The following is a 24,519-nucleotide window of genomic DNA, read 5'->3' as shown; positions in this document are numbered from 1 at the left end:
CTCCAAAACGACGCCTTCTTGAGTTTTACTTGTGAGCGCTAGGACGGAGAAATTTTGGTTGACTGAATATTTTTCAAGCATCTTGTTTTTAGTTTTCTGTACAAGAAAACTATTGTGATGCCAATTTGTCTGTCCGTCCGCACTTTTTCTGTCCGCCCTCAGATCTTAAAAACTACTGAGGCCAGAGAGCTACAAATTGGTATGTTGATCATCCAAGTTCCAGTCATCGAACGTACCAAATTGCAGCCCTCTGGCCTCAATATTTTTTATTTGTTTTAAGGTTAAAGTTGGCCGTGACCGTGCATCTGGCACCACAATAGGTGCCAAAAACACAGGCCACCACCGGGCCGTGGATGAAAGGTTCATGGGCCACGGCTGAGAGTTTCATGGGCCGTGGCTGAGAGTTTCATACATCATTATTCGCTGTACAAAAAACTCGATTGCGCCGAAGAAACTTCGGAGTATTTTTTACTTGCTTTTCTTTCACGCGTACAATGAAATGTACCATATGTTCGTGGGTTAGTTCCAGAAGATATCTTTAAGGGTAGAATGGAAAGCTTTTCTGGTGGATTTTCCTTTCTTTTTGGTACCGCAAATATTTCTGCCTGCCTGTCTCGCCGACCTCTCGCTTGGCGTTAATTATATGATTTTGAGATCGTTTAATTAACCACACTAAAGAAAATCTTTGGCTGGTTACTTATAGAACATATTATGAAGTTACTTTTTGTGCCATTTCTGCATTAATACATTGAGTGATAATAATAATAATAATAATAATAATAATAATAATAATAATAATAATAATAATAATAATAATGATATTCTGGAATACCATGGGACACAAGAGTAGATGAGAAAGAAAGGGGAAAAATTGGTAAGTATCAAGACCCGAAAATCGAAATAAGAAGGACATGGGATATGCCAGTGGAAATTTGTACCCATAATCATAGGAACACTAGGCACGATCCCAAGATCCCTGAAAAGGAATCTGGAAAAACTAGATGCCGAAGTAGCTCCAGGACTCATGCAGAAGAGTGTGCTACTAGAAACAGCGCACATAGCGAGAAAAATGATGGTCTCCCAAGGAGGCAGGATGCAACACGGAACCCCTCCACACTATAGAAACCACCCAGTCGAATAGGATGACTGTGATAGACAAAAAATAAATTAATGAATACATAAAAAATCAGTAATAACGATTTTGTCGACATAGTTTTCAATCATAATCTCAGTTTTAAAGGTGAATGAAATCCATTAACGAAAGGCTTAGACGACGGTCACAATCCGTCATTTTTACGATATCCTTTTCTCATCCTTTTCAGGAACAGGTGTGCTCACCGCAAGTCCCTGCTTTATGTTGAATTAGGTTACCTTTTCATTCCTATTTCATGTCAGTCATGTGAATTGTGCATTGCTAGCTCTTCATACGAAACTCCCTTAGAGGGGTAGCGCCGTCAGTGCTCCTCACGGGATGCACTGTAGGCATTACTAAAGGTTCTTTGCAGCGTGCCATCGGCCCCTAGCTGCAACCACTTTCGTTCCTTTTGCTGTACCTCCATTCATATTATCTTTCTTCCATCTTGCTATCCACCCTCTCCTAACAATTATTTCATAATTGTGAAGAACTCTCAATGCCGAGAACAGGTAATTTCGTAAAAGGCCCACGATAATATATCAATAGAATGTGAGGCTATAAAAACCTTTAAAAAGCTTTCGAACCCTATCCAGGATAGGGTTCGAAAGCTTTTTATTCATTTTTATAAAGTCTCACATTCTACTGATGTATTATTGTGGACCTTTTACGAAATTATTTCGTTGTGCAACTGCGAGGTTTTCCTCCTGCTACACCTTTCAGATCTACCTGCCCTCATTTTCCTTACCAACGCTGAATGACCTTATAGGTCCCAGTGCTTGGTCTTTGGCGTAAAAGCTACATTCCATTCCATTCCATTCATACGAATCATCCCATGTTTATTACGTTACTCGTATAAATGAAAATTCCTCCCAACCCTCAACAACATCATCTGAAAGGAAACGACGTCGCTAACAAAAGGTTCTTCTTCTCTCCCGACCAGGTGCCTTTGACGACTCCACAATGAAGGTGACGCCACAGCGACGTTAATCAGCCCCAGTCGCCTGTCTATTCAGGCGATTCGTTCTCCGGCAAATTGCCGCGTCAGTGTCGCTTGATTGTAAAGCATTAATTCTTCCCCATTGTTCAGAGGCATGTTGAAATGATATACCCAATGGCAGCGGGGTATTGGTTGATGTTTGTGTTCGTGTAAGTGAAAGTTTATTTGCGTGAAAGGACAACTTATCGCTCAGTCATCGTTTCCAGTATTCCCTCCGGTTCTTGGTGTGCTGTGTTTTCTGAGCTTCGAGGATTACTCTGCGATACACCTGGACTTTATTCCGCACAGCATGCGCGAGACGCTGAGGAGATGAACGTAATAACCAGCAATTTTCTCACCCCTGAAGACGATTTATCGTTCGATGAGAGAATTAGGACAATATCTGCCGTCACTATGTACACTGACTGAAAATGAAACCAAGAAAACGTCTGTGTGACGCATTCAAATGATTTTATTCAAAAGCCTATTGGAAAATAACAACTAAACCAGATTCCCTCGCAAGTACATGACTGAACCCCTTTGGAGGTCAAGTGCACGCACCTTGGATTCTCTCTCTCTCTCTCTCTGGACGAGACTTCACAAAATATCCATCATGAAACATACAACAGCCACGCTGGCCTGCGTGATCACCTGCAGCATTTTCCTTTCCTCAGTTCAGGTAATTTTTTTTTATTATTATTTTCTCTCCTCAGTTCAGGTAATTTATTATTTTCATTTCCTTTCCTCAGTTCAGGTAATTTTTTATTATTTCCTCTCCTCAGTTCAGGTTATTTATTATTATTATTTCATCTCCTTAGTTCAGGTAATTTATTATTAATATTTCCTCTCTGCAGTTCAGGTAATTTATTACTATTATTTCCACTCCTCAATTCAGGTAGTTTTTTTTTTATTATTTTATCTCCTCAATTCAGGTAATTTTCTATTATTATTTCCTCTCCACAGTTCAGGTAATTTATTATTATTATTATTTTATCTCCTTAGTTCAGGTAATTTATTATTAATATTTCCTCTCCTCAGTTCAGGTAATTTATTATTATTATTTCCTCTCAGTTCGGGTAATTTATTATTATTATTTCCTCTCCTCAGTTCAGGAAATTTATTATTATTTTTCCTCTCCTCAGTTCAGGTAATTTTTTTTTTATTATTATTTCCTCTCCTCAGTTCAGGTAATTTTTTATTATTATTTCCTCTCCTCAATTCAGGTAACTTATTATTATTATTTCCTCTCCTCAGTTCAGGTAATTTTTTATTATTATTTCTTCTCCTCAGTTCAGGTAATTTATTATTAATATTTCCTCTCCTCAGTTCAGGTAATTTATTATTATTATTTCTTCTCCTCAGTTCAGGTAATTTATTATTATATTTCCTCTCCTCAGTTCAGGTAATTTATTATTATTATTTCTTCTCCTCAGTTCAGGTAATTTATTATTATATTTCCTCTCCTCAGTTCAGGTAATTTATTATTATATTTCCTCTCCTCAGTTCAGGTAATTTATTATTAATATTTCCTCTCCTCAGTTCAGGTAATTTATTATTAATATTTCTTCTCCTCATTTCAGGTAATTTATTATTATATTTCCTCTCCTCAGTTCAGGAAATTTATTATTATTATTTCTTCTCCTCAGTTCAGGTAATTTGTTATTATATTTCCTCTCCTCAGTTCAGGTAATTTTTTATTATATTTCCTCTCCTCAGTTCAGGTAATTTATTATTATTATTTCTTCTCCTCAGTTCAGGTAATTTATTATTATATTTCCTCTCCTCAGTTCAGGTAATTTATTATTATTATTTCTTCTCCTCAGTTCAGGTAATTTATTATTATATTTCCTCTCCTCAGTTCAGGTAATTTATTATTATATTTCCTCTCCTCAGTTCAGGTAATTTATTATTATTATTTCTTCTCCTCAGTTCAGGTAATTTATTATTATATTTCCTCTCCTCAGTTCAGGTAATTTATTATTATATTTCCTCTCCTCAGTTCAGGTAATTTATTATTATTATTTCTTCTCCTCAGTTCAGGTAATTTATTATTATTATTTCTTCTCCTCAGTTCAGGTAATTTTTTATTATATTTCCTCTCCTCAGTTCAGGTAATTTATTATTAATATTTCCTCTCCTCAGTTCAGGTAATTTATTAGTAATATTTCTTCTCCTCATTTCAGGTAATTTATCACTATTATTTCCTCTCCTCATGTCAGGTAATTTATTATTATTATTATTTCATCTTCCTAGATTAGGTAATTTATTTTTATTATTTCCTCTCCTCAGTTCAGTAATTTATTATTATTATTATTATTATTATTATTATTATTATTATTATTATTATTATTATTATTATTATGTTGTTGTTGTTGTTGTTGTTGTTGATGTTGTATTTGAAGGCTCGAGTTTGTTTCTAGCAAGGTTAGAGTTGGGGGGGGAGAGGAAAGGGAACTCGCGCTATAGGAGTCGAGAATTGCCCAGGTTGACGGTTTTCGGGGTCGGTTCCAGCTTGCGGATGTTTAACGCCTCGGGGAAGCATTTTATCCGGGGCAGAGTCCAAGATTTCAGCTTCTCTCTCACAGACAGTTCTGATATTCATTGTTTTTTTTTTTTTTTTGATAGATAAAGAGATTGTTTTGTTATTTTTATCTTCAATTCCCTTATGATAATGTCATGCTCAGCTATGAAAAACTTATAGCCCAACAGCAAAATTTTTTTTTTTTTTTGTGAAAAAAATGACATCGGGTGAAATTTCCATTTTCAGTCAAGCATTTTGAGTATCTAAAATAGCGGTTCTCAATCTTTTTCGAGTGATGGCACCCTAACTAATGTAATCATTACCGTGGCACCCCTTCTTCACCATCCCACCATATCGCATGAACTAACTTCTTATTTAATGAGTAAAATTATTTTCCATACTACATATACGTATGTATATATTTATATGTGTGTGTGTGTGTGTGTGAACGTATTGGAGTAGACACACATAATAATTATATGAAGACTTCTGCAAACCCTTTTTTTTTTTTTGGCAAATGTTCACTGAAATGATCTAGCCAAGACAAAACTCATGACAATCTTGCGGCACCCCTAGGCACTGTCTGTGGCACCCCAAGGTGCCACGGAACCCAGTTTGAGAATCACTGATCTAAAAGAATGACAGCCATGAAGGTAACTTGTATCCTAATCATTAAGCTTACCAGGCTGAAGAAATAATTTGTCATTCATTTATTCTGATGGATCACAACATTATTACTATTTTCTAAACTTGGAGCTTATCCATTAAAATGAGAAGTGACTGAGTCGTAGTTTTCATCGCTCCACGTGATCTCATTTGCATCACGTTAGGGACGTTTGTCGATACACGGATGCACCGGAGGATGCAAGGGTAATCGCATTACAATAGGCGACGTCATCATTACACAGACAGAGTTGAAGGCTGGGGGAGAGGGGGGGGGCGGCGAAGGGGACGGCGGTGCAGGAAATGAGGTGGGCGTGACTGAAGTAAATGAAAATCGACATGTTTAGGGTGGCCAACGTGAATCATTGTGCATTTTGATTAGGCGTGATGTTCGAACCTGATCACTTCTCTCTTGCTTTCCCATTCGAAATGAATTAGCACTCAAGACACGATCCTTCCTCAATGGTCTCAGTTAATTGGCTGCCGTTAGCAGAACGCGCAGCTGTTTGATTCAAGAAACAACTGGGTTCAGGGGAAAATGGCTGTGTCCAAGTCTGGAGGAATAAAGAGGAGAATAATGAAGTAGTCAGGTGAGGCTGTGTCAGGACTGAAATCTATAATACCTAATTATATGAAAGATTCAGAAGGGCAGAGGGTCAAGGCCAAAACTATGGTTACAGATTTACATATATATATATATATATATATATATATATATATATATATATATATATATATATATATATATATATATATATATTTTATATATATATATAATCATGAAGCTACAAATGTCGTTTAATATCCAGCTCACGTTACTTCGGGAATATCGCCGATGGGGAATTATCACCGAAGGAGAATTATAAGTGATAAATGGATCGGTACTGCCGGGTCTCGATCCCTGACACAGTAACTTCGAACGACTCCAGTCGACGGTCTACCCACTGAGCCATCAGTTCTGCCGAAGTAGCGTGAACTGGATATTAAACGACATTTGTAGCTTCATGATTAAATACAAATCACGGTGAGATAAAAAAACTTAGCATACAGTATGTATATATATATATATATATATATATATATATATATATATATATGTATATGTATATATATATATATATATGTATATATATATATATATATATATATATATATATATATATATATATATATATATATATATATATATATATATATGTGTGTGTGTGTGTGTGTGTGTGTGTGTATAATTTCATTGATGTCATGAGAACTGGTGCTTCTATCAACAGACGGTTACCTTTCCTTGTTATATAGAATAAACTGGTCACTTTCTTACAGATCTCTTCACATTTCTAGATACGCCTCACACAATAAAGCCTGAGAGAAGGTGAAGCGGTAAATGTTAATCTCATTCTAGCTTCTCTGGTGGGGGTTCGAATCCTGCCACGCGTGTCAGAGTATTTCAAATTTGTTTCCCCATTTGCATTTTAGGCTTTGCAGTGAGAAGCGTAACCAGAAAGTTTAAATAAATAAAAAAATTAAAAGGCAATCTTCTCTGTTACAAATATAGACAGACACACACAACCTATATATATAAAGCAGGACGCTGCTGCAGCGTTTAAACAGGCCATTAATGATACTGTGTGTTTTTCGTCCGTTTTATTTCCAGGAAGTCTGTTATTTACCTCTGGTTAATTGCGAGCTGCTGCGTAAGAGCTTTCTATCAAAGTTTATCATTCTCTTTTTGATGATTCTCATCAACGCGAAAACGACGAGCTCTAATGTTTATGCTGAATGAAGTTCGCCATCCGAAATAATAACGTTGTCAGCCAAAGTAATTGCACTACACCTTTGGCGTTCAGTTACAGTCTGCCGCTGATGATATACTAGGTCTAATTCAGACCTCAATTAAAGACGCCAAGAAGAAATTTGCAGACACGCAGATGGTCGTTCTCAAGCATCTTTGGCGCTTAATGCTATTCTAAAGATGTTCTCTCATTATTTCCCTCATTATTCAAGTTTTAAAATAGCAAATGTTTGAAGAATAATCGTGTGACAAGTCAGTCAGTGCACGACACTGAAGATAAGAAATATATATAAGCACCGAGGTAGGTAATAAGAGAAACATTACTGAGATTCAAGTGAGAAGCATTTCTCAAACAAACGCCGTCAGCTGGCGGATCCTGGCCTAGCGCTCAACCGACCTCCCGGTGGATCAGACGTAAACATAAATCAGTGAGAGCTTTAGTTCCCCCACGGACGCTGCTGTACAGAAAGCAAAGCAGCTATAAGTAGTAAATACAACACAGAAGTAGGAGGACTGAGGAAATGTGACAAAAAAAAATCACCGGAAAGTAAATAAAGAATAAAATTAATTGGGAAATTGATAAGACCTTGAAAGATGAGAGGAAAGAAATGAAGAGGCCGAAGTTTATTGAAGATTTCAGTAAGAATCAGTATGTTAAAGAACTTGAAGCGAAGGATGCTTAAGGCGAACTTCGGGGGTTGATACAGTGATGACAGGCACGATATTTGCTTAACCCTAGCAGAGAACACCGAACATTTATCCTCCCTTAAGGAATTAAAGAAAGTACAGATCAGGACTTAACCTTACAGACCCTAAAATCTCAACGCAAAATTTGGAGAATACGTGAGATTAGCAACGTTATGAATTATGTCACCCTGGGAAGCACTGGTTGCCGAAGCCGCAGACATAGTAAGAGTAACAGCAAAAGTGTATGGGAGGTCGAGAAAAGTATAGTAAAGTAGTGACCACTTAAGTTTCATCATAGGATGTAGTGCAGCATTAGCATGTTAATTTTAAGTAGTGATAATTAAGCAAAGTAGCAACACTCTAATTTTCGGAGGGTGGTTAGACAAGGACACAAAGATAATAAGGGAATGGACAAGACTGAAGTGTGTGTTCACACAGAACTATCTGAAGCATTTCTAACAGGAAAAAGTAATGGTCTCTGGAATGAATCAAACACTCTAATTAGTGAAAACTATTTATAAAAGGAGCACTGAAATAAACATCTTATATACCCCGTCATGTAAAGGAAGGGATATTAAGACGAAAGGAAAAAAGAAGAAATTCGGTTGAGTTAAAAAGCTCTGCACATAACTGTAGCAAATGAGCTTGTGGAGTGAGCGTTAAGGAACCAAGGACCTTGCCACTCGTACTGAAGGTCCATTATCTTTACGACACGCTTTTATTTGTGTTTCCCTTAACTTTTTATCGTATTTGATTATAGGTTTGTCAGCTGTCACGTTAACAATGTGGGTCTCATTTATGTCATTCATCTGCAATCCCTGTATTCTTTCTTTTTCTGTCTTTCTTCATTACGGTATTAAGCTGCGGTTCCCCCTTTTTTTAATGCTTACGTGCCGTTATAAAAAAAAAAAGTTAAGTATATCTTAGTTAAACCAGACCACTGAGCTGATTAACAGCTCTCCTAGAGAGGGCTGGCCCGAAGGATTAGATTTATTTTACGTGGCTAAGAACCAACTGATTACCTAGCAACGGGACCTACAGCTGATTGTGGAATCCGAACCACATTATGACGAGAAGTGGATTTCTGTCACCAGAAATAAATTCCTCTAATTCTTCATTGGCCGCTCGGAGAGTCGAACGCTGGGCCAACAGCGTGCTAGCCGAGAGCTCTACCCACCCCTCCAATAAAGAACTATGTGCCGTTATAAAACCAGAACAAAGCTGCTATACTGTACTGTCACGCAGCTCATCAAACCACATCTCGAAGGTAAACAAATTTTCCGTTATAATTTGTGAATTTATAACCTGAGGGAAGGGTGTGTCTGAACACCATTGTGTGTGTGTGTGTGTGTGTGTGACAGGGAACTTCTTGTGCTGCAAGGCGTGTCCAGAGATATACTAGGAAATTTATTCTTCCTTAAAATTTATGCCAGGAAATGAATTGTGCTCAAAGGTACGTCCTGGAATGTGTTATAATGGAATGTATAAAATAGAGTGTCTTGTAATGAGGGCAGTGGCGTAACTAAGTGGCGGGGGGGGGGGGGGGAGGCGGTCCGCGCCGGGCGGCACTCTGGCATCTTTTGAGCAGGTCCGGTCTGGCATAATTCTAGATTTTCTAACATATTTCGTCTGATCGGAGTAAGGAAGCTCGTAGGGTTCCATTGTAAATCTGCCGTGTTGTTTTCGTTTTAGCTTTATGAAATAAAATAAGTGATTGAGATGTTAAGGCTTAAAATATGCGTTTAATTTTCACCGGTGTAGTACTTTTTAGCACGGGAGTGGGGCGGCATTTTCAGAGTCCGCCCCGGGGCGCCACTAACGCTAGTTACGCCACTGAATGAGGGGGGCATCACAGAATATTTAGCACAGGGTTTTGGCAAGGGATCTTTCATTGCTAAATGTATGCCCAAGAGTACTTGTTGCGGAATGTATGCGAGATAATATATTTTCCAAATAAACGCCAAGGAGCATTTTGTGCTGAAGGCAAGTCATCATTCAATATTTGTAGATGAAAGTTTGATCCCAGCCCCAGCACGGTATATCACGGAAAATTTGGTCAAAGCACAATTTATGTTGCGAGTCATGACGGAAATGATTTGCGTTGACTTGCACACGAATGATATTTTTTTGCATTTCACTGATCTTGGCAATGGAGCTTTGACCGCTAAAAAAAAAAAAAAAAAAAAAGGAGGTCAGGATGCAAGAGAAAGCTCCGAAGAAAACGAAAGCAGATGTTCGGGCGATTTGCGGTTAGTGATGGAACCTGACTCCAGACTTCTCTCATCTTAAAACGTGCTCCAGAGGTTCGTCTGTTCAGTGAGATTACTTCTCGTAAAGGTCGATATATCGTTAATTCAAGAATAACGTTGGGTTACTGCCACTTTTTTTTTTAAGTAATTCGATGAGACGTGCGACTACATACTTTATTTAGCAGAGCTGGCGGAACAGGAAGAAGAAGAAAAAAAACTGAGGGAAAAACGAAGCCGGAAAAGTAATCTAAAAATTTTTTTGCCATTTAACGCAGATCTTCATTCCTTCCGTTCAGATACCCTGTGGAAGTTCATTTAATTTTATTACCCAGATTCAGCGTCTAATTCTGGCAACACGTGCAGGGTTGGTAAATTTCACTGTGACCGAGTTATGGGAGGAAAATAATAAACAGATGGAAAGACTTCAGTAGCAAGGGCTACAAAAACACAAACCGAATGTCCCTCCTTTGCCCTGAGGCTACAATGTTTTCGATTCTCTCTCATCGGGTCTTTAGGTGAAAAGACTCAGGAAGGAGCATTTCTGATAAATTACAGATGACATATATAATACATATGTATATGTATGTATATATATATATATATATATATATATATATATATATATATATATATATATATTTTATCACATCACCATGACATTTTGTATGCAAACATTGAGCTATAAATGTTTAATATCCAGTTCGCGCTACTTCGGGAATATCAGCGAAGGGGCATTATAAGTGATGAACGGTTTGGTACCCAAGTGACTAGAACACCCGACAGTACGAACCAACGACTTCCAGTCAACGTTCAAAACCATTTGGCTATATATATACTTATACAGTATATATGTATATATAATGTATATATATATATATATATATATATATATATATATATGTGTGTGTGTGTGTGTGTGTGTGTGTGCGTGTGTTTACATATATATACATATGTGTGTATATTTATGTATGCAGACTTACATGGATATTCATATGTATGTATGTATGTATATATATATATATATATATATATATATATATATATATATATATATTAAAATAAAAAAATTGATGAGTTGCACAATTGTTCTGTGCATTGATACAATTAATAACAGGACCTCATTTAAACAGGATGGTATCTAGCAAAGATTTTTATTCAAATAAGTTACAAGGTTTCAAGGACCTTCTGTCCCCATTGTCTGGTAAATGTAAAATTACCAGACACGTGTTTCCACCATATTGATTTGCGTCTGAGGAAGGGAATTAAAGCCCTTGTTGTCCCAATTCCGTGTGTTAGCTTCCTTAAATCCTTTAATTAATCTCCACCTCCTGTGTAGCCCTGCCCTCGTGATCTTGACCTTTTTCTGCCCAAGGCTTCTTCAAGGGGCGCGTTGTCCACTGGTCTCTTGTGCTTTTGTACGTCCTCTTTTCTACTGTTTCATATATGATTTTCTAGATAAGCTGTCCTCACATTATTTGAACATGTAATGGAGGCATTTTCTACAATCAGTATGGGCATTTTATTTGTATTTTTGTAGAAGTTCATGTTCTCCCAGTCTTTTCAGTGGTCCTTTTCCCAGCAGTGCTTGGCAACCACTGACGACTGACTGTAGCACCTAATGTTTTGTTTGTGTCATTTGCCTCGTTCTTTGCAGGATTTGCCGCTTTCGCCAAAGTATCTCTCTTCTCAGCCTAGACCCGCTGCCATATATATCCCTCTTACCTCTTCCCCCTCTACCAATTTTTTTATTCCCTAACTACAGTATTTTGTTCCTAATCGTATTCTTGTAACTGCCTATCAATTTGAAATGATCTGGTTCCCTGTGAAGGGATGCAACAGTGTTGTTGTCTGGGACTGTAATTATTATCTTCCCTTTCGAATATTCATTTTCTTTCTCCTCCCCCTCCCCACCAATTTAGGGTATCCTAATCTCACGAAGCTCTCCATCGAGTATTTCGGCTTTATACCTAAGAAAGCGGGACTGCAAATCCTATAAGTGATAGCCAGACCTGTCATTACTCCCATCTTCATTTATTTTTCTATGGCCTGGTAACATACCTATGCATGAATTGGTATGTGTCGTCTTACACTGGACGAAGCAAAAGATGGAGACATTCCGTTCTTGGACGTGTTGGTAGAAAGGGAAGGTGAAAATGGAAAATTCAGGGTACTCAGAAAGACAACACGTTGCAATTCGCACATACTTGAGTTCTCAAGGCATAGGAAAGAAATTAAGGGGGGCGGAATGACAGGTCTGGCTATCAGAGCATAGTGGGTCATTAAGAAGCATTAAGTCAATGCCTGCTCAATCGCACAGATATCTGTTGAATTCAGATGCATGTTGCCATAGCTAGGATAGATCTCTCCTCGTCCTGGTCTCGTAATGTTTTAGCTGACATCATTTTTCAGGCTGAAATCTATATGTAAAACCTACCGGCCACCTTAACCAGATTATATGCGCATTAGCGATACTGCAGCTCTAGAAAAATTATAAATATCTGAATTCGACAGATATAATGACAAAGTAGGTAAGAGCATGAACAGGCTTGAATCCTTCTTTGTTATCCATAACCAAGTGTACAGGAGTTCAAGTCCAAAACGTTTGAAGAAATCAAGAAGAGGTTGCTGTGACTATTAAAAGTGGCCATTTATGCACACACACACACACAAATATATATATATAATAATAATAATAATAATAATAATAATAATAATAATAATAATAATAATAATAATAATAATAATAATAATAATAATAATAGGAGCCCATAAAAACGTCAAACGGTAGAAAGGTAATGCTACATATTTCGGAGAACAGCTGTCTCCTCGACAGTTGTTCTCCGAAATATATAGCATTAACTTTCTACCTTTTTGCATTTTTATGGGCTCCTTTTATTAGATGGAATTCTGTTATAACAGAATATATATATATACATATATATATATATATATATATATATATATATATATATATATATATTATATATATATATATATATATATATATATATATATATATATATATATACTTTAATGGAAAACCTGAAAGCAGCAAATGAAGAGGCGCGAGAGAGGGACACGGTTCTCCGCAAACTCGAGGTTTCAATCGCAGTAGACCTTTTACGCCAAAAACGGTTTACTACATTTGTCTGTTGTTATTTCTCCTAGAAACACCAGTGAGTAAAAGTTTCGAGGCTTAAATTTTATCAGAGTTGCATTTACGTCCATAGTAATCTTTGTTACGAGGGGCTGCTGTACTGTATGGCAGAGAAGAAAAGCAACAGTAAGACCGTGGTCCTTCTGATGAAGAAAAATAGCAGAGGGAGAAGATTACAGTAGCAAGAAAAGTAAAAAAAAAAATATATATATATATATATATATATATATATATATATATATATATATATATATATATATATATATATATATATATATATATATATATATATATTAAATTTAGATTTCAGTACAAATTAAAACTTCTTGATTTCAAGAAACCGAAGAAAAAAATATGAAGTCATTCAAGGGAAAAAAAGGGGGGGCGGAGATTTCACGAATAAGGAAATAAATGAATATGAATGAGATTTCAAGAGGAGGAAGAGAGAGTAATTAGAAGTGGAAAATACAGATTTGGTCAAGAGCTACCGTGAATGGTAATCTCGTTATCAGCACACGCAAGGACCGGCGGCAGATGACTGACTGCTCTCCCCCTCAACAGAAGGTGAAACTGTATTTGGGATTAGAAAATCGGGAGACGTCCAACTGTTCCCCATAGTTACCCGAAGACATCTGTAACTATGGTTTGTTATAAATGAGCCGAGACCACAGGGCGGAAGGAGAAATTAACGGAACGTTGCGTGAAAGTGAACACACAACGTGGACAACACATTGTGGCACTGGGTGTAACTTTAGCTTTTGGAGAGGAACATAGCAATTCAGACTGCTGAGGGTCTAATGCCGCAATAATGTGATAAGCGAATTACCTTGTCCCCATTTCTTTGTAACGAAATCCATATGGGAAAGTTATGCAATGGCTAGAGATGTACAACGAATCAAAAAAAGTTGTGCAAGGAGTAAGTTTTCATGTTTTGACATTATTTTCGACATTCATCTTCAACACACACACAAACGCACACACACACGCACATGTATACACAAACATATATATGTGTGTGTGTGTGTACTATATATATATATATATATATATATATATATATATATATATATATATATATATATATATATATATACATATATACATATATGTACAGTATTTATATACATATATATATATATATATATATATATATATATATATATATATATATATATATATATATATATATATATATATCACATACACATCTGTGTGTGTGCGTGTGTACTATATACATATACATATACATATATATATATATATATATATATATATATATATATATATATATATATTTGTATATATATATACATATATATGTATGTATATATAATTCCTATTGAAGTCAGTGGCATTATTCTCTGATAGTATCATTTTATCAAGTCTTTGAGTCAGTCTATACTTCATTTTCTCTTCTGGCAAGCTACTAAGGAAAAATTATTCACGTTTTCTTCCATTTACATATTATAGTCGACAGAAAGTTTCAGGCAACGTCTTCAGGGCTAAATTATAACTTGACATACAGTTTTTATTATTACATGCAGACTTTGCAGCTACTCATAAAATTTTAAACATGGTATTACTGGGATGCTGAATTTCTATTGGTCGACGGTCTCAAGGTCTCGCTGGTGGTCTGTGAAGCAGCAAAGGTCATTCCTGGGGCTCCGTAGGATGCGATCTATGTTGCGGCTTGCAGTAAAGAGTGTGGGCAAGAACGTGATCCCTGTCTTTAGCCTACAGTCTTGATCTGTTTTGTTGTCGGTAGTCATGTTCATGGGTGTTCTGTTGCTTGTGTCTCCCTTTGGATTCTCACAGATGTCCTGTGGTTTCCTTAAAGAAGGGAGGATGAAGTCCGCGTTCCTCTGTATATCTAACGCAGGCCGGCATGGAGGGAGGTGAGGCAAGTTGCCCAAAAATAGAACTGCATGATATTAACCTGCCTTGCCTCTCAGCTTGCGTGATATGTTGCTAATTACTTAACTTAACTAATTAAGAAAGGCAAGTATATGTTTACACACGGCAAGTAACTTGCACACTTGACCTACTTTTCTACTTGTCCTGTGTAAAAGAGCCTTTGGTGTTAATTTGCACTTCAACGCCTTCATTTGAGACACAGCTTAAGCATTACCTTCGATTCTGCCAAATTAATTTTTCATGTGAACATTCGCTTGGAACACACACAAAAGAAAGGAAATGGAGGAAAGAGAATTAAAATAAAATTTAGACAGAGTAAGATATATAAAAAAAAAAGAGGGTGAGTATAAAGATATCAAGTAATTAAGGTAAAGAAGCACGGGCTTTAAAGTAACATTACAGAAGGCGCTTGAGTATCGAATTTCACCCAACCACGTAAAACCAGGTGGGCTTTGGTTTACCACAAGAGCGTTATGGAGACCATCAACACAAGACTGAATCACTCTCGTCCATTTCACAGATAGACTAACCTCGGGAATCACAGCGTTCTTCGGTATGAACTGTCCCGAAGTCCTTACTCCCATGATGCCTTTGTGTATGTGGCAGATCGTTCAGTTAATTAAGATAACGAAATTCTATCTGACAATTACGTTACACCAGGGCACCGCCGATGAATTTCATATACACACCGACAGCGAGTAGCTTCAGAATCAGGTAAAAAAGTCACAGGTAAAAACAGTCACAGAAAAAAGTCACAGAAAAAAAGTCACAGAAAAAAAGTCACAGGGAAAAAAATGCACAGAAAAAAGTCGCAGGAAAAAAAAGTCACATTAATCCTTTCTAGATAGTGACCAGAGGCGCCAGGGGGGGCGGCCCATCTCCGCCCAGTCAGATACTTGGCCTCCCCCACTGGCCCCCCCAAGTTGAAATTCGCTTTGCAGCTAAACTTGAACCCTTAGATGGTCAAAAGCAGATTTACAGTTATAGGTTTTTAACACAAATGACATGTTTGTTCATGATATTTTGATCCAACTCAATGTTATCAACTTATGTATAAAGTGACTGAAACTACAGTTTCAGTTTTGAATAAGTGCAATGCAATTTGCTACTGCTCTTTGAGTTAGTTTCCAGGGAGAGGAGATGAAGAAGAGGGAATGGATAGGTCGAAATTTTTAATAGATTTTGGAGGGTCGTAAGTCTTTTGTGCTACTGATGATATGCACTATTTTGATATATTTGCATGACAAGGATATGATACCATAGTTGAACATTAAAACTTGATAACCGAAATTAGGCTAGTGTTGAATATAAGGTTGTGAGGAAATTTACATTACAGTATTTGATACATTTGCATATAGTGAGAATTGAAAATTAATTGAAAATTGAGCTCTATCATTTCCAATACATGTTTACTAATTACTAATACTATAATTTTCCTTCGTTCACATGGATATATACAATCGAGAATAGTATATTCTACTAATTACAGAACTGGTACATTAGTTTTGTGTAATTTTCTTTGGCCCCCCAAAAGTTATCTTGGCCCAACCTAGCCCCCCCCCCCACTGATGGAATGCCAGCTACGCCACTGATAGTGACACCCACGGGTTTTAACCTGGTGTGTATCCATCTCTGCGGCGTGTTTAGTATACAAGCCCGTTGGGGATGACCGTAAAAACATAAACAAAAGACTGCAAACATCATAAAGATAATGACCCCCAAGAAATATTAGTCCTAAATACAGACCCCAAAAACCCTTGGGCGTCACTATCTAGGAAAGATCCCAAATATTTTCTGTTTTATTACTTTAATTGCTTTAATCGCCACCATAAATTAATGTGACTTTTTTCTGACCTTTTTCCTAGTCAAAATTGTGACTTTTTTTGTGACCTTTTTCTAGCCAAAATTGTGACTTTTTTCCGGTGACCTTTTTCTAGCCAAAATTGTGACTTTTTTCTGTGACCTTTTTCTAGCCAAAATTGTGACTTTTTTCTGTAACCTTTTTCTAGCCAAAATTGTGACTTTTTTCTGTAACCTTTTTCTAGCCAAAATTGTGACTTTTTTCTGTGACCTTTTTCTAGCCAAAATTGTGACTTTTTTCTGTAACCCTTTTCTAGCCAAAATTGTGACTTTTTTTCTGTGACCTTTTTCTAGCCAAAATTGTGACTTTTTTCAGTGACTCTCTTCCTAGCCCAAATTATAACTTTTTTTCTGTGACTTTTTCCTTGCCAAAATTGTGACTTTTTTCCGGTGACTTTATTACCTGCCACCCAGAACTTATATTAAAGAACTTTCTAAAAATGAGGCAGATCTTACAAAATATTAGAAGTTGTATAAAGAATAACGATGAATTCCGAATTCAGTCGTTGCTGTACTATCTTAATTCATGAGGTGACTCATCGAGGGGGGGGGGAAACCTTACGAAATGCGCCAGCATATATACAGTATAAAGGCAGTGATGGCATCTGAATATATGTGACGGCTCTTCCAAGGCAAAGAAAAGAAGGAAATCGTTTTTATTAAAACGAGCTGTGAGTAGTTTCACTTTTTTTCACATTTTTCAAGTAATGTCAAAAATTTATTCTACTGCAAGGCGAAGGGGAGCAAGCAATGCATTTTCAGTTTATTTGTATTCAGAATTCAAGTTCATTTGAAGGCTACGCCTTTCAGTTAATATGACGCGTTATAGATCGAATAAGAAATGCAAATTTTTCTTATCTCACTATGCCTATAAGGACACATTATGTACTATACTGTGAACGGCCTCTCAAGATAAACATACAAGCATATAAATGAACAAATACTTTAGTTACCTACCAACTGGCTCCTGGTAAATTTCCGAGTTGCGAACTCTACAAAAAAAAAAAAGTATATTCACTTATTTATGTTTTTGTTTTTGCTTATATCAAATAAATAAAGATGAACCAATATTCTAAGAAATATCTTCCCTGCGCAGCGCGTTCCTTTCTTCCAGGTTCCGGGTTGCGTTAACGTGTATCTGTCCGCAGAACACACTGACGCCTTCCCCAACTTCCGTTTGTTGTGGTTTCTTACCTCGGGAACACGAGCCGCCGTGTGGCCAAGCCGGAAGTGTCGCCAGTGAAAACTAGGCCGCCCACGAGACGGGCGGGAAACTGAAAGAGCGAGAGCTGCGACAGACAACCACTCAATGTTAGCAATAAAAAGATGAAAGGAAAAAGTCTCATTTTCCCTCGCCATTTACTAATGTGCTTGTGAAATGTTAATTATGTATCAGTTTCTCAGCTGTAATAAAAAAAAAAAAAAAAATGAGCAGAAGCTTGTTCGGCGCAATCGAGTTTTCTGTACAACCGCTACAGAGTATAATCAAGGCTACCGAAAATAGATCTATCTTTCGGTCGTCTCGGTATAATGCTGTATGAGCCGCGGCCCATCAAACTGTAAGCACGGCCCGGTGGTGACCTACCCTATATCGTTGCCAGAAGCACGATTATGGGTAACTTTAACCTTAAATAAAATAAAAACTGCTGAGCCTAGAGGGCTGCAATTTGGTATGTTTGATGATTGGAGGGTGGATGATCAACATAACAATTTGCAGCCCTCTAGTCTCAGTAGTTTTTAAGATTTGAGGGCGGACAGAAAAAAAAGTGCAAAGCCAACACAATAGTTTTCTTTTACAGAAAACTGAAACTTAGCGTGAACTATGAGGCGCAAATGTAAATCACTCAGTCCGAACGCTTATTGAGGTCAGAATATTGAAAAGAAGATAAAAGAATTGTGAAACTCATATGCTTCCATTGCATCACTTTCTGTCGTTAAAAGATATCAAAATGACCGATGACGTTACACTGTGACAAGAATGGACAGTACAGTATTTCATAGTTTTGGCAGGATATCGCCATGTTTATTTAACTTCAACATTTAAATAGAGTAATCATTATTTTCCATTTATTTGTATATCAAAGTAATAAAGCTCTCTCTCTCTCTCTCTTCAAGTGTATAAAAAGAATGTGCGGCGGAACGAAGGCAACAAAACGTCGGCAGTATTTGCAAAAAGGTACCGTAATAACGTAGGCATTCAGATTCATCAGCTCTCGTTAGGCCGAGACTGTTAGCGACTGGACGGGAGTCTGTCGGGGTAGGTTGGACGACGCACTGGCTGGAAAATGCTAGAAGTAGCAGGGAACCTGATCGGGGTAGCACTAACTGTGGCCTGTTTTGGTGGCAAGCTCTCCCGCGACCGCACTGAGGTTCTCATGTCTGTTTTTGGGGGTTATGATTTATTATTTCCTATAGACCTGAAAAACTAAGGTTTACACGGATCATTTAAGATCCTGGCTTGAAGTTTGGAGACTGGGGTTAATTATTATATAAATTGGCAGAAAAGGCTAAAAAGTCACGTATTACCAGAAGATTATTAGACCTGCTGGTGGAATTTTGAAACATTCGTCCGGTCTCGAAGTCAGGCTCACTGTAAATTACCACTGAAATTTAGAGGTATCGCTCTGCCCGCTGCTCTTTTTCAAGATTTTATTGCCCTTCCAGATGCAAATCCTTATGTCTTAAGAGGTACTTGCCTCTGCTGAGTCTTGTCAGGTCATCTGTGAAGCGTAGTAATACTCAGTCTGATGAAATCCGTTACTTGCCAATCGATATCTTTGTCAGTTACTGATTACTCAGCTCTGTCCGATATCCCGAAGAACGATGGCCAGGAAGTGTCTCTTACCAGTCTGTTCTTTTCATATTCGTCTGTTATTTTCCCTTATTTATGTCGATCATATTTCAACTAATCCTTAACAGATTGTTGTCTTTGCATCTTTCAATTTTCTTGTTTGCGCTGGCATTTTAATCAGCATACAGGCAACTGGCTTTGGAAGGTGGCAAGATCGCGCCGGGGAGGCGTTAGTGGTCTGTTGCGTTCATATCTCATTGGTGGATTGTGTAATTTCTACCAAATTTCCTTTTCATGTTCAGGTTTTTTAGTAGATCGAAATTTTGGTGATGAATTACGGATTGTGTAGCGGCTGCTATGACGTCGTGATGCTTCCTGGGTCTTCAATTGTATATGAGTCCCTTCAGATTTTGTATTTGATAAGCGAAGTTTTATCTTTGCGCTGGCTTTCTACCTTCAATAATTATGGGGAAGCAGTGGAAAACGGGGAGTGTTGAATGGGAGAAAGCCAAAAACAAGCGTAATGCACTAGTCGAAAAGGTAGGATATATATAAATCACTACAGCAGCAGTAACAGACAACAGTAAACTTACAAATCGTGAAAATGTTTCTTGGGCCCTCGCCTCGTTGGGGAGCTTACAGTAACGTAAAAGTTGAAGTAAAATACATGGATAGGCTACATCTTAAACTTGCTTCCCTTGACTTAAGACATCAGATCCTTTTCTGGTAAGGTGTGGGGGACTTTGCCCCTTGACCCTTGACCCTCAACTTATCCTAACCTTGAGTACCATATAAATCATAAATTGCGATGAGGGATGCTGCTAACCTAACCTAGTGAGTTGAGTCTTTACCTGGTTGGTGGGGTTTCAACCTTGTAAGCTTGCCACCCCACCCCAACCCCCGAGCCCCTACATATAACTAAAAACCTCCACACCATTTCTTACAATTAGAGCATCTATTCCTAACTGAAGAACCTATCATGAAGAATGGTCAGAGTTAGAAAACATCTTAGTATATGAAGCTCTCAGTGAATCTCCGACCGGCCAGTGAAGAACAAGAGGAATTTGTTTCTGGTGATAGAAATTCATTTCATGCTATAAAGTGGTTCGGATTCCACAATAAGCTGTAGGTCCCGTTGCTAGGTAACCAATTGGTTCTTAGCCACGTAAAAATAAATCTAATCCTTCGGGCCAGCCCTAGGAGAGCTGTTAATCAGCTCAGTGGTCTGGTTAAACTAAGATATACTTAACTTTCTCATTGATGAAAAAAGTAAGTAATTGTATGTAAGAGAGAAAAAAAAAAAAAGCTGCCATAAGCACCTGTCATAGCGCATGTGCTACGAGCGCTCGTCGCCTCCTAATGTCCAAAAACGCTAAAATGGAACACCTTCAAAACAACAACACCTGAGTTGATGCAAACCTTCACACCTTCAACAACAAGTATCCAGCACATGACTCGCCTCCATATTCCTCACGGAAAAATGCAAAAATGGCCATCGTTCGACCATTTCTGTTATTCGGTATGGGTTAGGAATCAGGCACTGCAATATTGCCAATTTCCAGTTCCATTCTCAGCAGCCTACAGTATCCCCAGTATCCAATGCTTGGAACACACACACACTTCCAGAATCATTCTTGACAGCCTTTCTCCGGAACATGAAACATTTCTAGAATCATTCTCACAGGCCTACGTTCAAAACGCGAAACGTGACTAGAATCATCCTCAGAAGCCCACTTGCAGTACAGAAAAGGCTTTGCAAAATCACTCTCAACAGCCTCTGATCGTAGCTATAAGTATTTCCAGACTAATTCTCAGCTGCCCATGTTCTCAACACTAAACATTCCCAAAATTCTTCGGATAATATTTCTTGTACTCAGTTACGAATAATACTGTTATTAACATTGTTCTGAAATCTTAATGTAAAAGTTTCTGTTGCATTAAGCAAATGCCAGAGTACCAACTATATGCCAGAGAAAAATGATAGCCTCTTTAACGCAGAATTAGACTTTGGACTTGACTGACACAGCACAACGGGCGAACCTAAAGAACGGCGAAAATCACAATCTAAGGCCTCTTTTCAATTCATGTCACTTTTATTCAAATTTTATTTCGTATGCGAAAGGGTTAATGACTACAACAAATTCAAGGAAAAGGCATTGACCATGCTGATGTCCCCGTCATATTCCCCGTAGTGAGGCAGTGCCGTCAGTGCTCCTCATGAGACGCTGTAAGCATCATTTAGGGCTCTTGGCAGCGTCCCTTTGGCCCCTAAGTGCAACCCCTTTCATCTCTTTTACTGCACCTCCTTTCATATTCTCTTTCTTCCATCTTACTTTCCTTAACCCTCTCCTAACAATTGTTTCATAGTGCAACTGCGAGGTTTTCCTCCTGTTACACCTTTCAAACATTTTTACTGCCAACTTTTGTTTCAGCTCTAAATGACCTCATAGGTCCCACCTATGAGGTGGGTCATATTGAGAGCAGTCGACCCTCTGGTGTGTGTGTGTGTGTGTGTTTTTTTTTCTTTGTGGGAAAGTTTGGTGCACTGCTAAGGAGTTGTTATTCGTTTATTCACAAAAACTATTATCATCATTGCAGGGTGCCATCTCCTGGAACAAACTTTTCGGACCTGCTGCCGGCGAGGGAGCGAAAAGATGCTCTTGCTGTAAGTATTTCCGCTTCAGGTCATCCCGTGAATTAAAAACCGCAATTAATCAGGACTTTTGAGTATTGTCATTTCTATTTTCCTTCTTTTTTTCACTTTCAGGGAGCGCTCTTCGGACAGAGAAGCGAATGCTAGATGTTATTTTATTGATTTTCTAATATAATGGACATTTTTGCTTTGGTAGTTATTCTCCATTCCAGATTTTTGGCATACTTTTAAATATTTCGCCAGTGATAGACTGAAACATATGGCCTACAATAGTTCCCTTTTCGTAATATTATGCTGGAATACGTCTTTAATGAAACTGAAATTAAAAAGTACGCAAGGTTTTATACTCAGGGTGTAATATTCCCTGTCAATGAGGTCATTCTGTAAAAAAACAGAATTTTAAAAAGTGCAGCATTCAATTATAAAAAAAGTTGAGTTCCGTGACCTCTGCCATCCTGTTTTAATCATGCATTAATTAGCTAGGAGTTTAACACCGAGATCTTGAGACAGTAACGTCAAAAGCTGCCATCCAAGAGGACCGCGGCCAAAAAGAATCTCAACTTCCTGGCATCTTCCATAACACCATAACAAGGACCCGGCTCAGCTTATCTTCCCCAACTATAGAACCCCTTTGGTAAGGTGGTTGAGGAAATGAAAATAATGTACATATTATGTATCCATACAACGTACAGTTTTTCTCAATCTGCTTTCTAAAGTTTCATATCAATTTCATTGTTTAGTAAAGGTTTAGATGTGGTCTTAGGTTTTGGGATGAAAGGTTAATGAAACAGCACTTCCGTGTAAGTAATTAGGCCCGCCTAGCTGCTTTCGAAGCGAGAATGAGTAGAAATGAAACTTTTTGACTGACTGCATTGCAAGTGTTGGTGGTCAGAAAAGAACTGGGAGGTGGTGATGCCAAGTACTAACACCAGTAGTGGTTCAGTTCTCGGTTGTAAAGTGGCGTCCTTGAAGGCAACTGGCTTCGGAAGCATTCTTATGTTGAGGTGTAGTTTCACATTAAAAACGTAAGGCTGCGTTGTATATTAATAGCCACTGCATGCTGCATTGGTATGTACATAGCAGGAGTGTCATCATATTTACATTTCTTGGGTTACTTCATGAAATCAAGCCTTTAGCATCCACCATGTTGCCAGTGATCATTTCATATGTCCATGCATTTTTATAGACATAACATATGCAAGTATTATTAGATTATAATAAGCCTAACCACTGTAAAGATAGAGCATCAAGCGCACTAACCAAAACAAAGAATAGGAAAGGTTATTAATCCTTCGAACATTGTCCCTATTTTTTGTATATATATATATATATATATATATATATATATATATATATATATATATATATATATATATATTGCTAATTCCCTGGACTCTCACTCGAAAGACCAGGGCTCGGTCCTGTTCTAAGTCAGACATTTATTTCTGTGAAACATGTTCCCATGTGTTCATTTCCATCTTTATATATTTATATATATATATATATATGTATATATATATATATATATATATATATATATATATATATATATATATATATATATATATATATATATATATATAGATTTATGTGCCCTCCATTGACCTTATTTCAACTTGAAATTTCATCGAGGCCATGCCCTAGCAGTAACTTTCTTGGGTGGAAAAATGTCGGGGCTAAAGTGGTGATATAGAACTGAAATTTCATTCTTATCCATGTGCCCACCAATCTTCCTAAGTGAGCTGTGCTAATCAGAAGGTTTAGTGTTCTAGTTGAATACGAATTCCAAATAAGACTTTAAGAGATCCCACACAGTGCTCGTCTTAGCTACCTAAGATGTTAACTCTTAAAACTGTACAACTGTATATAGGAAGACAGATAGATTTACAATTGTCAATAACTTCTTTGACTTTGGATTGCCTAATACATAGCACTTGTGGTGTGTTGAAATACATTTATTACAGAGTACCTTCGAATATCTCTGCCTATATGCATGTTTATCCTGATGAAAGCAATAAAGTTAAGAAATTAGTTTTCACATCCATGTTTTTAAGTAATCTTTATACACATTACTTTTTAAGTAATCTTTTATACACTGATGACGAAATGGATAGGGTTAGGAATACA

The 24,519-nt window shown here is 37.4% G+C and overlaps 1 protein-coding gene across 1 annotated transcript in view; it reads left to right on the top strand.

Moving 5' to 3' along the window:
* LOC136852273 (serine protease 1-like) overlaps window positions 1-24,519 on the top strand; it is an 81,653-nt gene that overhangs the window by 38,437 nt on the left and 18,697 nt on the right. Inside the window, exons 2-3 of the mRNA XM_067126742.1 lie at window positions 2,076-2,790; window positions 22,338-22,404. Coding sequence (XP_066982843.1) covers window positions 2,638-2,790; window positions 22,338-22,404 — 220 coding nt within the window. The 5' untranslated portion in view covers window positions 2,076-2,637. The remainder of the gene's footprint in view (window positions 1-2,075; window positions 2,791-22,337; window positions 22,405-24,519) is intronic.

Source organism: Macrobrachium rosenbergii, chromosome 25 (genome assembly GCF_040412425.1).
Source record: "Macrobrachium rosenbergii isolate ZJJX-2024 chromosome 25, ASM4041242v1, whole genome shotgun sequence".
NCBI lineage: Eukaryota > Metazoa > Arthropoda > Malacostraca > Decapoda > Palaemonidae > Macrobrachium > Macrobrachium rosenbergii.
This window is presented reverse-complemented; position numbering and strand designations above follow the sequence as displayed.